This window comes from Lycium barbarum, chromosome 2, assembly GCF_019175385.1.
Source record: "Lycium barbarum isolate Lr01 chromosome 2, ASM1917538v2, whole genome shotgun sequence".
Classification (NCBI taxonomy): Eukaryota; Viridiplantae; Streptophyta; class Magnoliopsida; order Solanales; family Solanaceae; genus Lycium; species Lycium barbarum.
Window position 1 is genome coordinate 99,566,628 of NC_083338.1, and position 15,141 is coordinate 99,581,768.

The window sequence follows — 15,141 nt, forward strand, 5'->3', positions numbered from 1 at the left end:
ACTGACGTCCGTTTTATTTGGACGCTGTGTTCATGCCCACAGGGAGACAGGGAGGCGACCCAGACTTGTAGGAGCTACCGGATGATTGAGGAGCACTCCATCTTCCGGAGGTGCCTTAATTATTCTTTTGATATGTACATGTTTTGGGGCACGGCGGGGTCTTGTCCCGTCCTTATGTCCAATACTCCAGTAGAGGCTCGTAGATACGCAGTGTGGGTAGTATAGTCTCACAGTTTTCATATATATGTATATTACCATTTTGACAGCCTAGAGGCCTATGTACATAAAAGTGGTTATGTTCCAAATGAAGTATGATTTCTATTATGATTTGTAAATGGATTTGGTAAAAGAGAGTTAGTGAGCATAATGAGTAGCAGAATGAGTGGTGCTAGGTGGTTAGCCCCGTGTACTCGTGGCGGCCCCTAGCTGGGTCGTGACAGAAGTGGTATCAGAGCAGTTCATCCTAGGAAGTGTCTACGAGCCGTGTCTAGTAGAGTCTTGTTTATGGTGTGTAGCGTGCCACGCTAATAAACAGGTGGCTACCGGGCATTTAGGAAAAATGACCATTTTTCTTCTTAAGAGATCGTGCGATAGAGCTGTATTATAAGATTATCCCTTCCCTAACGGTGCGTTATAATTCCAGCAAAGCTGATGAAAGGAAAAGCTATGACATCCTAGAAGGGCAAGGCAGTGGTTGAAGGTGGGCTTGAACGGGGGCCGTCTATAGATCTGGAAGAGGGCGAACCCCAGAAAAAGGCCCTATCTTGATCTTCTCATATTTCGCCCGCTATAGAGAGTCACAGGGGAGCCTTAATTTTAGCTCCAGCACCCTCCGTTCCTTCACAAGATACTTCGGGCCAAGAGACGAGACAGGCTATTCTGTTGCTAACTCAATTGGTAGCCGCCCAAGCTCAGCGGCAAGATGTGGCCCACGATAACATGGATTGGAAAAAGGGAGCTAATCCTTCAGGGTCTGATCAGGAGTTTAGAGGTGCTCCTCCGCAGTTTCCTAAGCCCAGATTTGAAGGACCTACTTATTCAAGGTCACCCCAGAGTCTCATTGTTTCTAGTCCTCGGATTCGGAGTGGTTCTGGTCAGAAGAGATCCCCGGTGCTGCGATGTACTCAGTGTCGCAAGTTACATTCTGGATTGTGCCGCTCGGGCTCAGATGTTTGTTATACTTGTGCCCGACCAGGCCATATTATGCGCGATTTCCCGTGGAGGCGTGATAGAGATAAGACTCGACCAATGGGGTTAGTAGCTAGTTCTTCATCATTGGTACACCCTCCAAGGCCAAGACCACAGATGTTAATGGGCGGCAATAGAAACCAAAGAGGAACGCCTAGTCCAAGTGAGTCCCAGCATCATATTCATGCGTTTGCTGAGCGAACGGATCCTGAGTCTTCTCCTGATACTACTCCAGGTACATTGTTAGTACCCTCTTATGGTATGTGTGCATCGATTGATTCGGATCCTACGCTGTTATGTATCACCCCCGTGGTGATGATTATGTTAAGGTGAAAAATACGAGCCAATCCGACAATTTGAGATGGCTATACTTGCTAGTAACCTGGTGATGGCCAGAATCGTGAATTACAAGTGAGTTGATTAACGGTAAGTGAATATGGGTAATATATATGTGTGTATATACATATTGGAATTTTAGATCGAATGTGCAGGCACCACTTATGAGACAAGCCCTATTATTTATATCCTTTAATGGTAAGTGATCTCGTGTTGTGCAGTTATGCATTACGTGTGTTCCGATATATGTCCTATCGAGACATCAGATGTGTTTTCTGGGCTATGTGCAGGTTTGGGGTTGTTATGCTTGCAGAGGAAACCTTGCCGAAATTTTCTTAGACTCTAAAAAAGACGAGATATAAGCTGGTAATACGTCCTAGCGAGAAAAGATCTTGTGCAACGAGGTAATGGCAGGATGAGATTAAGTTAGGAGTATCAGTGACAACTACCGAAAGATGAATAATGAAAGGATTAAAACAATAAGGATGAGATGAGATGATCAGAAGGAACAGTATAAGTTTTGGAGGCAGAGAGTGGATGGTACAAAGGCAGTGTATTCTAAAGGGAAAAGCGGTACTAAGTTGAGAATATGGTTCCTCATACGAAGAGTAAAGGATCCATTGTAAAACGGGAGAAAACAGGATGAATCGAGAAGGAAGAAATAAGATGGAGAGTAAAAAAAAAGGGGGGGGGGGGGGGGGGGATGTACGAAGTATGCGTGCTTAAGAAGTAGTTGCGTTATGATTAAAGGAAGATGAATTTCCTATGAATATCCTGTACCAAGCTAGAATGAGTAAAGTGTATGAAGTAAAGAGTTGAAGAGAAAAAGATGATCATGAGTTATGAGTTTACTGTACGACGATAAAGCGATGGAGTAAAGTTATAATCAATGACAAATATGATGTGTTTACGAAATTAGTGTTGAGTACAAACAAGAGTAAAAGGACATGAGGCATGGGGAGTATTAGTGGCGTGTGAGACTTAGGCCCCGGAAAACAAAGATGACGCTACAAGCGAACCTTGAGCCCCGAAGAAGAGGACAAGTGACATTAGCTGGATGGCATGGATAACTAGACCTATTACCAATGTAAGCATCCCTATGGGGCAGAAAGTTGTTAATTGGGGCGCATTTAGATATTGACTCACAACCACTAGAGGAGCTAAGTAAAATACATTCTTGATCGGATTGCTATATCGGGTGCATTATTTGGTTACAAGACTGCAAGGTGAGTACACTAAGACTTCACACATGAATTGTTATAGCCACAGATTGTGGGGAACGATATGAATAAGACGTAGTGTAGTGAGGGGTACATGAATTCAAGATTTAAAGGTGCGAGTAAAACCCTTAAAGGGTGGGAGCGAATAGGGAGGATACCAGTGTGGAGATTAGAATGATGAACCCTACGGATGTGTATTGACTACGGGCAGTTGATCAAGGTGACATCCAAAAGTAAGAAGAAGAAGAAGAGCCGTGAGTCGGCAAAGATGATAAAACACCGGCGACAGGTGGAGGTGGACTCACAGTTCTTCAAGATTATATTATCTCCTCATTCCTCTAAATTACAAGTCCCAGATGAATTTTTAGTGAAGTATGGGGTCGATCTGTGAGACGTTGTGTCCCTTGAGGTCCCAAGTGGCGAAAAATGGGGAGTAAAATTGCAAAACTCTGATTGCGTGACATGGTTGAAGAAGGGTTGGAATCAGTTTAGAGAGTACTATTCAATTGGTTTTGGTTACTTTTTACTCTTCAAGTATAATGGAAACTCTCATTTCTCTGTCCTCATATTTGATTTAATTGCTTCCGAGATTGAATACTCTTCTATCCCAAATGAAGATATGACACTGGAGAATGTTGTAAATATAGTGGGTGATGGTAGTCACAAAAAGAAGGCATGCAGGTCTGAGACACAGAATAATTCATGAGATTAACATGGATTTCATTGTGGGGTTACCCCGTTCTCGAGGCAAAGACATTGGCGGGAAAGTCGTTGTAAATGATATTGATATCTATATGAACATGACCATGGATATGATATGTAAATGAGTATGATTACAAATACGAATATGGATATGGATACATGTATATGGATAGATGTGTATGAATGCGAATCATGCAAAAACATTATGTAACTTGTAGATATTTATGCGTCGCCAATGAAACCATGTGAGTACTCAGATGAGGAGTAAGAGGTAAAACAAGGATAATGGAGTCATAATACTCCGGGTAGGAAAACATATGGTAAACTAAGTTGGAACGTTGAGTTGGGATTATCGTTAAGGGCAAATAGGACAATTACTCGGAATATGACATAAGTACATATGATACGCTTGTTACAGTAGCTCTGGGATATGACAACTTACGAGAGCGATAGAATCACTGAATGAAGGGGGAGTTTAGTCCCCGATGCATTAGATCCTATGAGATCGTATGCAATAGGCAAGGTAGCTTACAAATATGTTAGAACTTCCACTAGGATCATGTCAATCAAATGATGCTCAAATGACAAGGAAGTTGATTTATGAAAAGGTACCCATTGCCACATTAGATAGGTAAGTGTGAGGACTTCGAAATAAAGAGGTAGCTTAAATCAAAGTTTGGTGGTAAAATAATAACCGGGAAGAAACGACTTGGGAAGCAGAAGAGAATATGAAAGCCAAATGCCCGCACCTATTCGAAATTCCAGGAGAAGTTCGTGATGATCCGCCAAGGCCTTAAGGTATGTATGCTTACTTTTTACTTTTTGGTCGTGTGTGGCCATAGATATGTTTATGTTGTGCTGTAGCCCTGTGAGTCAGTAGTATTGTGGGTTGTTGTGACAGGTTGGTAGTGCCATGTTACAAGGGAAACTCTGGCAAAATTTTTCTAGAATTCCCGAGTATTTTAACATTCGAGGACGAATGTTTTAAAAGGGGGGAAGAATGTTACACCTTGGAAAATTCCCCGTACATGTACAGTGGATAGGTGAGCGAAGGTCACAATGTATGCGATGTTTTGAACGAGCAAGAAAGGATGTAAATGGCCCTAATTAAGATTCTCAAAGACATCCGAGAAGACGGAAGGAAGTTTCTAAGGAAAACGAGTTGTATGTTGCATATCGGATAAGAATGATGAGCAACGATTCGGCGATGGCATAATAATTTCTTAGAGACATGTGATAACGTCCCTTAGGTTGGTATTGAAGTGTTAAACAAGTGTCAAGAAGGTTCCATAAGGATTGGAGATCAAACGAGTCGACGAGAACGAAAACGGAATCACTGGACATTATACGGCCCAATCTACGGACCGTATAATTTATACCAGCCGTATATGGGACCGTATAATTGGCCAAGGAGACCATCAGCCACTGGACAAGATCTACGGCCACATCTACGGTCCGTATAAATAGTACGGACCGTATGTGGGTCCGTATAATGGTGGTCGGCCAGATTTTAAGATAAATATAAGGGACCTCTCCTTCATTTTCAATTCATTTCATTTTCATCTCTCCACTCCAAGAAACCTTTAGAATGCTCCAATATTCATCCATAAGGGAAAATCAAGGGGAAACCATGATCAACAACACAAAATTCATGCAACCAAGTGGATGAAACCTATCTAGAGCTCATCTAATTCAAGTAAATCCCAAGGAAGGTGAAGAAAGGTTTTGGTGAAAAAGGAAGGATTCAACTCTAAGCTTGTTCCACCATCATCTAAGGTATGTTTCATAACTTTATCATGTTGTTTAAGGTATGGGAAAGCTAGGACACTTGAATTGTAGAAAAACATGGGAATTGGGTCTTGAATGGATGAATAGTGACACAAGTGAATGGTAGTGAATGAAATCATGAACGTTGATATGTTGTGATCATAAGTATGTTACAAATTATGTTTAGACCATGAAATAAGTGTGATGTATGAGAAAAATGTGACGATGAGCTAAAACCACTAAATGTGGAGAAATTGGTGGATTTTGCCAAATGTATGTAAATGATGATTGTTGGTTTCTATGTTGTGATTATTGTTGCGAATGTTTGGGAGCTGAAATAGAATATGGGAAATGTAGTAGAAACAAAGGAAATACTGCCCAATTTTCCCTAGAACTAGTAGTCCGTTCTTATAATTGCTTAACTAACGACGACATGAATTCTCTTGAAGGTATACACGAGTGCATTAAAGGGGAACGAGTAGGCGATACGAATAGTAAGCGTCAAAGGTATGTTAAGGCTCGTCCCTTTATTTCAAAGGCATGATCCCTAGGTTATGACTTCATGAATGTTTCCATATTTTCCTTGTTATCAAAGGTTAAAAGTCTAAGATTCCAAGGCATGATTTCTTTCTTGTTAACCCATAAATGTTTTCCAAAATATTCGTACTTTCCAAACCAAAAATTGTGATTATGTGAGCTCTTATGATAACAACGATGGATATGTTTTCAATGACAACGATGATGTCAAAAATGAGAATATTATTATGATGAACATGATGAGAAAGATTTTAGGTTTAAAGGTTCCAAGTTTACGATTTCAATGACGATATAAGAATGTTGAACCATTTGTTGGCTTCTCAATTTTATTCACGGATAATGACTACTTCTTAAAGGTTTCAAATATATGAATTGATGCCTTATGAGATTATGATTTTATTCTGTGTTCTCTCTTAATTCTATTCTTCATTAATAGTCTCACCTTATAATAATTGTCCCTTCAAGGTGAGACACGACGATCGTGATTATTCCATAATATAATCGGAGGTTACCGACCTTACGTCACTCCGATAGAATTGATGCCTTTGGGCTCTCATGCATGCTGCATACATGATATATGTATATGATATATGTATGTGTATATGAGGAATATGTGGAAAAGGGCACACATGTTGCGCTATAGACGCATTGCCACCTGATCAGTTGGTATCAAAGCCAGTGGTGGGGCAAACCCAGTGGTTGGGCAAACCCAATGGTGGGGCAAACCTCAGCAAAGACGCTGATTCCCAAGGGGGGGGGGGAGGGGGGGTGAGTGTAAGGCTTGCCTTAGGCGAATCCCATATTGGTTTAGGCGAATCCCACATTGGTCTAGGCGAATCCCACATCGGTTAATATCATCCTGGACGTGGGAGGCCTGAACGCGGGCTTATACACCGATCCGATATGGACGGGCAGTTACACACCGATCCCATATGGACGAGTAGCTTATTCATTGTTGTATGGATGAGATGTTCATGGTTATGAGTAAGTCAGCATGTGCTACTCCCTTTTTGAGTTACAGTCATATACAGTTCCTCCTTATTGATGCTTCCTTTATTTCAGTAATATATCATTACTTTTTATGCCTTTCATACTCAGTACAATATTCGTACTGACGTCCGTTTTCTTTGGATGCTGTGTTCATGCCCACAGGGAGACAATGAGGCGACCCAGACTTGTAGGAGCTACCAGCTGATTGAGGAGCACTCCATCTTCCGGAGGTTCCTTTATTATTCTTTTGATATGTACATGTTTTGGGGCATGGCGGGGTCTTGACCCGTCCTTATGTCCAACACTCCAGTAGAGGCTCGTAGATACGCAGTGTGGGTAGTATGGTCTCACAGTTTTCATCTATATGTATATTACCATTTTGACAGCCGAGAAGCCTATGTACATAAAAGTGGTTATGTTCCAAATGAAGTATGATTTCTATTATGATTTGTACATGGATTTGGTAAAAGAGAGTTAGTGAGCATAATGAGTAGCAGAATGAGTGGTGCTAGGTGGTTAGCCCCGGGTACTCGTCGCGGCCCCTAGCTGGGTCGTGACACATGCTACCTTGCCTCAAGTTTAGGAACTTATCGGCTCTGGCTCGCCGAACTTTCGAAGGCATATAGTGTTGGAGGAAAGCATCAACAAACTCTTTCCATACCGGGGGAGGTGCATTGGCTCCCCGTGAAGCCATCCAAATCGTGTACCATTGGATCGAGACATCTCTCAATCTATATGACGCTAACTCCACCGATTCGGTGTCCGAAGCATGTATCAATCGAAGCGTCCTCAATATACCATCCATGAAGTCCTGAGGGTCCTCCTCCGGCTTTGACCCAAAGAATTCCGGAGGGTTCAATGTAATGAAATCACGGGCCCTTGCACTAACAGCCCTATCACCTTGCCCTGTACTTTGCCGCTGAGTCTGGGCAGCAACCAACTGAGTAAGCAAATGTATGTCCTCTTTTACATCTTGGCCTGAAGCATCCGGTGGAGGAGCCGGAGGTGCTGGAGCCGAAGCTGAGGCTCCCTCACGCTCCTCTAATATAGGTACTGAACGGGAGGACTGAGATTGAGCCGCACTCTGGGACTCACTTTCCTCTACTACCGATGGCGGTGCTCTTTCAGCCCGCTTTTCTGCCACCGTCTTGCCCTTTTGGGCTGCTGTAGCCTTTCTATTTACAGGCATTTCTGAAATACACAACACACAGTTAAGGAACAAGAATTTCTTACATCATAGCTCTATCGCACGATTCTTATGAAGAAAGAAGGTCATTTATTCCTAAAATGTCCTCAGCTTCTTGTTTATAAGTGTGGCGCGCAACACACCCATAACCAAGATTATACTAGACACGGCTCGAAGACACACCCTAGGACTGAACTGCTCTGATACCACTTTTTTCACGACCCGACTAGAGGGGCCGGGACGAGCACCCGGTGCTAACCCACCCGGGCACCCCTTGGCTTACACTTACACTTACATCAAGGTGAGCCACATAATTAAACACACAATTCTATTCATTCATCATGCTAGTCCCATTGGACAACAATGCCTTTATATCATCATTGGCATCTATGCCACATCAATGTACACGAGCCAACAAGGCTATCAAAATGATATAAAAAATATAAGCCGGCAAGGCCAGACATATCTAACCATATACACATGTCTACGAGCCTCTAAGGAGAATATAATATATCATATAGGCGGGATAGGTCCCCGCTATTCCCACAATTATGTACACAAAAGAATAAGTACCCAAAAGCTATGGCTCCGAATGAAATGGAGCTCTGCTATGTAGTCTCTGAGAGTATAGCTATGGATCGAGCCTGTCTCCCTGTGCACCTGCGGGCATGACGCAGCGTCCACAAACAAAAGGACGTCAGTACGAAGAATGTACTGAGTATGTAAAGCATAATCAATATCAATATAGAAGAATAATGAACAACATGAGAAATAGCACAAGATGGGAGATCGTAATATCATCGTCATAGGCCCTTACTTGCCTTTCATAGGAACTTTCCATTTCTAATGCGTATTTGTGTACATACATCCATATCCACATCCATAATCGTATCCGTTCCATACTTGTACTCGTATTCGTATACATACCCTTATTCACATTCATATCGTATCATATTCATATTCATACTCATATCCATATCATATACATAATCATATAATATACATAGAATTTACATAGCATCCCCGACTATGCAGGATCGGTGTTCCATACATACTTGGCCAACCAAGGCTCAAGGTTACACACATACCTGGCCTTACCAAGGCTTCAGGGTTACATCTACCTGGCCCTACCAAGGCGTCAGGGTTATTCGTACCATCTGCAGAGGTGTGCGCGCGTTACATAATCAAATACATACTTATTTACATATCCTACCCGGCCTCATAAGCTCGGGGTTCCATAATAATCATACATATACATAATAGCTCATAAGCATCTTTACTATTATAATTACTATCATCATCGTCATCGTTATCGTCATCGCTATTACCATTATAGTCGTCATCAATATCATTATCACTATTATCGTCATTCATCACATCTACCTTTATAGGCTTACTCGTCTTACGGGGAATTTAGTACAATCATATCGTATCAAGAATCGTGAGCTTACTAGCTCGGAAGATCAAATCATTTGAAGGATATCATAGTCTCATAGAAGATTTAGACGTTTGGCCAAAGAACCATGCCTTATGAAAGAAGGGTTAGCCTTACATACCTTTCCGTTCAACTATTTGCCACTTGCACGTTCTCCTTCAACGCTCGCGTTTCTACCTTCATTAATGTCATACTATCATTTGAATCGATAGCTAGCATATATGACTAAAACTAGAGAAAATCGGACAACATCTCCTTTATTTATACGACATTCCTCCATAACGTATATCAACTCCCAAACGTCAATAATACATTCACAATACCATAACAATAGCCATTATTCATCCACATTATCCACATTTCTCAATTTACTTTCAATTATTCATATCCATGGCTATAACACACGACTATGTCCATTCACGTACATTGCTCATCTCATGTTCTCAACATCATTTATAACATATTTAAATCACAATACATCAAGAATCATAACTCAATTCAAGCTATTTCTCAAAATGGCACTATTCCGCATTCATGACCCATTTTTCTATACCCTTCTACAATCCAAGTATTTCAACTCTCAAATACCTTAAACAACATAGAAATATCATAAATCTTACCTTAGATGCTGTAGGAACAATCCTTGCTTACTAATTCTTCACTTGAGAAAAAACCCTAGTTCATCTCCATTGGGATTTCTTGACTTGAATGATCTCCAATGGGTTTTCTTATACTTGATTCGCTTGGTTTATGTTGTTGATCACTAATAATCCGTGAATTCTTGTGGAATAAATGTAGAGAGATGTTTTAGAGAGAAGAGGTGTGATGTAGAAGTTAAATGAAATAAGACTTGGTCCCTTAATTTATTGAGCAAAATCTATCCCGACCGTATATACGGACCAACATACGGTCCGTAAAATTTATACGGGCCGTATGTTTGGCCGTATATTTGGTCCAGAAACTTTTGCCAATCTGGGCTGATTATACGGTCCCAAACATATGGACCGTATAGTTTATACGGCCCATATATTTTGCCGTATAATCCCCAGTGGTTCCGAAGTTCGTTTCGTCGACTCGTTTGATCTCTAATCCTTATGGAACCTTCTTAGCACTTGTTCAACACTTCAATACCACTCTAAGAGACATTATCACTCTTCTCCAAGACATCATTAAATCCTCGTTAACTCGTTACTCGTATTTCCTTTCCGATACTTATCGTATGCCTTGCCTTCTCTTGGCCAACTTTCTCGTCTAACATCGGATGCCTTTGAAATCTCACTTAGGGTCATCAAATGTCATTTCTTACTCATGGAAATATCGTATACTCGTACTCCTCACTAGTTCATTCACTTGTGCAACAACGGAAGATTTTCCGAGGTGTAACACTTTTACTCACGTGTGGTTTATTACCATTATTTTTATGGGCTTATCTGTGCTGTTTTACTAGTCTACCGTTACAAAATATTATATGGGCTAGGCCCAATAAATTGTAAATTCATTTTTTGGATTTTCTAATAATTATTGTAGTCTTAATTTTTGTACTTAGTCTTATTCGTGAATGTACACTAATATTATCCATATCTTTTTGTATCTTTTCCTATTCAAACCCGTTGGTGGGCCCCAATGGAGTTCACCAACACTTTTAGATCGAGTCAACCCAATTCGGAGCAAAACGGAACATACATTGGATCCAATGAACCCAAGTGCATAAACATTTTCTCTTTTGGGCTTGGTCGGCCCAAATACCCTATCTCCTTTAAATTATGTGCTTCAAATTATTATTCGCGCAAATTACCATGCCTATTGGAACCCTTAATGGATTTTCATATTTTAGAGGTCGCTAAAAATGAATTTGCAACAAACTTTGAGATGTTAATGCAAATTGGGACTAATTTTATTAGAAGGACTAAAACTGCCAATTTTTGGGAAATTAAGGACTGATTTGAGCATTTGTGAAACTTGTGGGTTGATGACATATGGACTGATTTGAAACAATATTCAAATTTGTAGGACTAATTATGATTGGTGGACTTAGGCTTAAAGATAAAACATGACTTAAACTTAGAAAAAGGTAGAAATAAAAAATGGACTATATATATATGTAATGATTTTTCTATACTTTAACGATTTTTCAAAACCATTTTTGGGTGGACTTACGTAGGGTCCTACTCAGGCTAAGAGCCTTCAGATATTACCCTAAGTGTTCTAGTCCAACACCCTAAACGCCCAATTTTGGGCAATAGTTTTACCACTTTTGAGCTTGAAACACGGTATTCTTTGCATAAATGACTAATATCTATTTGCAGAAGTATAAAACAAAACTATTTTTATCACAACCAATTTATATCTATATGGATATATTATTAGAACCCGTAGGTAAACCGCAATTGAGCGGATCCTTAATACCGGGGTGCCTAACACCTTCCCCAGGGGATCACCAGAACCCTTACCTAGACTCTGTGTAGATTAGGTTTCTTTTAAAATAATCATAAAATAATTGTTTTAAATGAACCCTTTTCCACTCGATTTTTTCTCATTTCCTAAAAATTAGGTGGCGACTCTAAAAATAGGTCCATTTAGAGTGCTATTACGTAGAAGTATATTTTTTCCTTTTTCCCGGTGCGATTGACAACCGTACTTCCCCGGGACACTTTTCTTTTTAAATGAGGCAAGTGCAAACACGAATCGGAAAAAATAGAACCGCTACAATGTGTACAAGTTGTACTATCATAAAGGAAAATGAAGACTCGACGAAAGGAAAAGAAAAGGATGTACTTTGTGAGGATTTCATGATAAGAACAAGAACGACAGAACACTAGAAGGACTATGATGCATGGCTGTGATGCAACCAAGTAGTTAAGAAGAATTACGGGACAAAATGAGCTAAGCTAATGAAGGGATGACTCGTGGGAATGGATGGTGTGGATTATCAACTTTTAATGGTATAGTATAGACATAAATCGGAATTGGGATCCTAGAGCTAGGAGAATTTCAATGATATTAAGAAGATAGTCGTGGAGGAAGACTAAGGCTAAAGGAGCGTGGTATAGTCGGACACTCTATAAGGGACCTAATGAATTCTGATATCCCCATTAATTCCTTAGCCTAGGGAGCTACTAGTCATGAAAGGTAGAAGTGAAAAGTCAATAAAGAATGCATCTGAATTGTATCCGATATGTATAAGCTTTTTGATTTGATACAAGAACTCAACTAGCAAAAAGGAAATAAGTTAAACCATATGATGAAAAGAACTCTGGTATTATATGGAATAGAGGAGTTGAAGGATCGCCAAGGTTATCCAGATGACTATCAAAGACGATTAATACTCGAACGTTACTGGTATATGAGATAATCTTTTAAAAGTGGGAAGAACAAATTCAGTTCTAAGATGAACTACAATATTCCCAAGCTCCAAAGAGGGAAATATACTAGATTGAAAGAGCCAAAATTCGAGATGAACCAATATGTCAAGAAGGTGCTAAAGAAAAGTAAGAATGTATTAAATGCAAGTATATCATGAGACAAATATGGAAAGGAGAATAAGCATGAGACAAATATGGAAAGGAGAATATGTTTCGCCAATGCGATACGTTGTATTCCAGACTATGAATCAAATCACTCGCACCGAAGAAATTTTAGATACATTTAGATATGCAGTAAAGTACTCCAATGGGTAACAGAAGGAGTAAGAAAGGCCGCATGTGACCAGGGATAAGTATAAGGGACAATCGGGACTACTAAAAAGAACTTGTAGCCCTAGAAGAGATGAAAGCTTTAAAAGAGGAATATTTATAGGAAGTTCAATAATATTCAAAGGAAAGGAAGATAGTGTGCCTATGGATAGCAAGACAGCATTACTGCCTGAGATTACGAAGTACCTCATAAGTCGTCAAACTCCAAGTTGCCGGTTATATCAATGGTGAGAGTGTATAACGTAGAACCATATAAACAATCACCATGATGAAATGGCCAACAAAATGGTGTAAGGACAACGATAAGGAGTCAAAGAAGAATAGAGGCTAATTTAAGTCTCAAATGATCACCGGTACAAGAGAATCAAGGGCTTAAGAAGAAAGCATACTCGTACTGAAAGGAAATTATGATTAAGTAGGATTTTATCTTAGTTCCATGTTTATGAGTTTATGTTGTAATTATGCTAAGATAGAGGAGAGGAAATTGTAGGAAAAGTTCAAATATGAATTTGATGATATTTTGAGTTGTAAATTAGTTGAGCTGTGATTATTAGTATGTTATAAATATAATTTTGCTATGAGGAATAATAATGGTGATGAGGAAGTGTTATATACAAGTGTATAAGGGTTGTGTTGAGGTCGTTGTTATGGATTGATTATGAAAAGAAATCTGGATGGATTTGGGTCCACTTTGAAAATAAATCTCTTGGCTGTGGTATTGTTGATATATTGGACAATCTGAAGTAAAATAATCACTAAGAATAATAAGTCATTAGCAAGGAGATGCTATTGCAAATCATCTAGGCGCTACCATAAGTGGAACTAAGATTATATTGTAAGGAATTAAGGAGTCCGACCAAGGAATTAAAAGGATATGATATGGTATGCATATAAAGTCGACTAGTACAAAAAGGGATAATCTAAAATAGCACCAGAGAAGCAAGCAAGGAAAGGTGTCATATCTGAACAAGAGAGTTTGTCTACTAGTAGAGAAATAAAGAGCAAGTAAAAAGGGTACAACAATTAAGGGTACTTGCAGATCGGCAGGGAGCCGTAGCAATCACGAGCCAAGATCACCTTAATGGGAACAGGACGATAACTGAATATCAGCTGACCATTGGTTACATATAGAAGGGCATGTGGATATCAAACTAATGGATGAGTTCGACAGAGAGTTAGGGGAATATGAAAGAAGACTAATGAGCTCATATTATAGGAATATGAAGATCAGGGTCTAAAGGAGGACAACCATTTCAAGAAATCAAGGATAGCATCGTAAGCTCTCAAGCTACAACATTCGAGGACGAATGTTTCTAAGGGGGGAAGAATGTTACACCTCGTAAATTTTCACATCGTGTGCATTATGAGTAAACTAACGTAAGCTCGGAGAGGTCATGGAACCCTTATAAGGTTAAGGAATACTCTTAACAAGTGTTAAACAAGTGTCTAAAGGTTCCGGGATCAAGCAAATCGAAGAAAATAAATTTGTTGAAAATTTGAGAAAATTTTGCATAGAAAGGTTGGGTCAACTTCATAGAGGTATATCTCTGGGTATATGAAGTGTTTAGAAGTAAATTAAAATCCTAAAATGAATTTCATGAAGTCTAGTTTCTAACACAACAAATCGCTCATCGATATGACATCAGAGTAGAGAATTATGGATGTTACAAGTCAGGCGGGCAGAGTATAAACGCGCAGTTACAGTGCGCGGCACGCGCGCTACAGTGCTCAGGAAGTTCTAGGTCGGCGCAAACCCACCCTAGAACAATATAAAAAGGGGACTTACCCTTTATTTTCATTCAACCACATCCCCAAAACTTCCCTAACCCCCTAGAACATTCTCCCAACTTCCTCCATAAATTATTTAGCCTAAATCAAGTGAAACGTGGGATTTAGGCTTGGGAAGCATAAGGTCTTGTAGTTCTTGTTCTAAATAACGAATCTCGATGAATCAAAGCTGGACGCCGAAGATAAATAAGATTTCAAGCTCTACCAACCTTGATTTAGGTAAGGATATTCTTTACTATGGATATTATGAATTGTATTATGGAAATTTAGTTGTTAAAGCTTCGTAAAATCTAGTGATTG

General features: G+C 39.8%; 1 protein-coding gene across 1 annotated transcript; it reads left to right on the forward strand.

Moving 5' to 3' along the window:
- Window positions 1-1,248: 1,248 nt before the first annotated feature.
- LOC132628708 (B3 domain-containing protein At4g01580-like) lies at window positions 1,249-3,450 on the forward strand. The gene is made up of 2 exons (XM_060344473.1): window positions 1,249-1,423; window positions 3,137-3,450. Exons 1-2 carry the CDS (start codon window positions 1,249-1,251, stop codon window positions 3,448-3,450), a joined length of 489 nt encoding a protein of 162 aa, XP_060200456.1.
- Window positions 3,451-15,141: the final 11,691 nt, after the last annotated feature.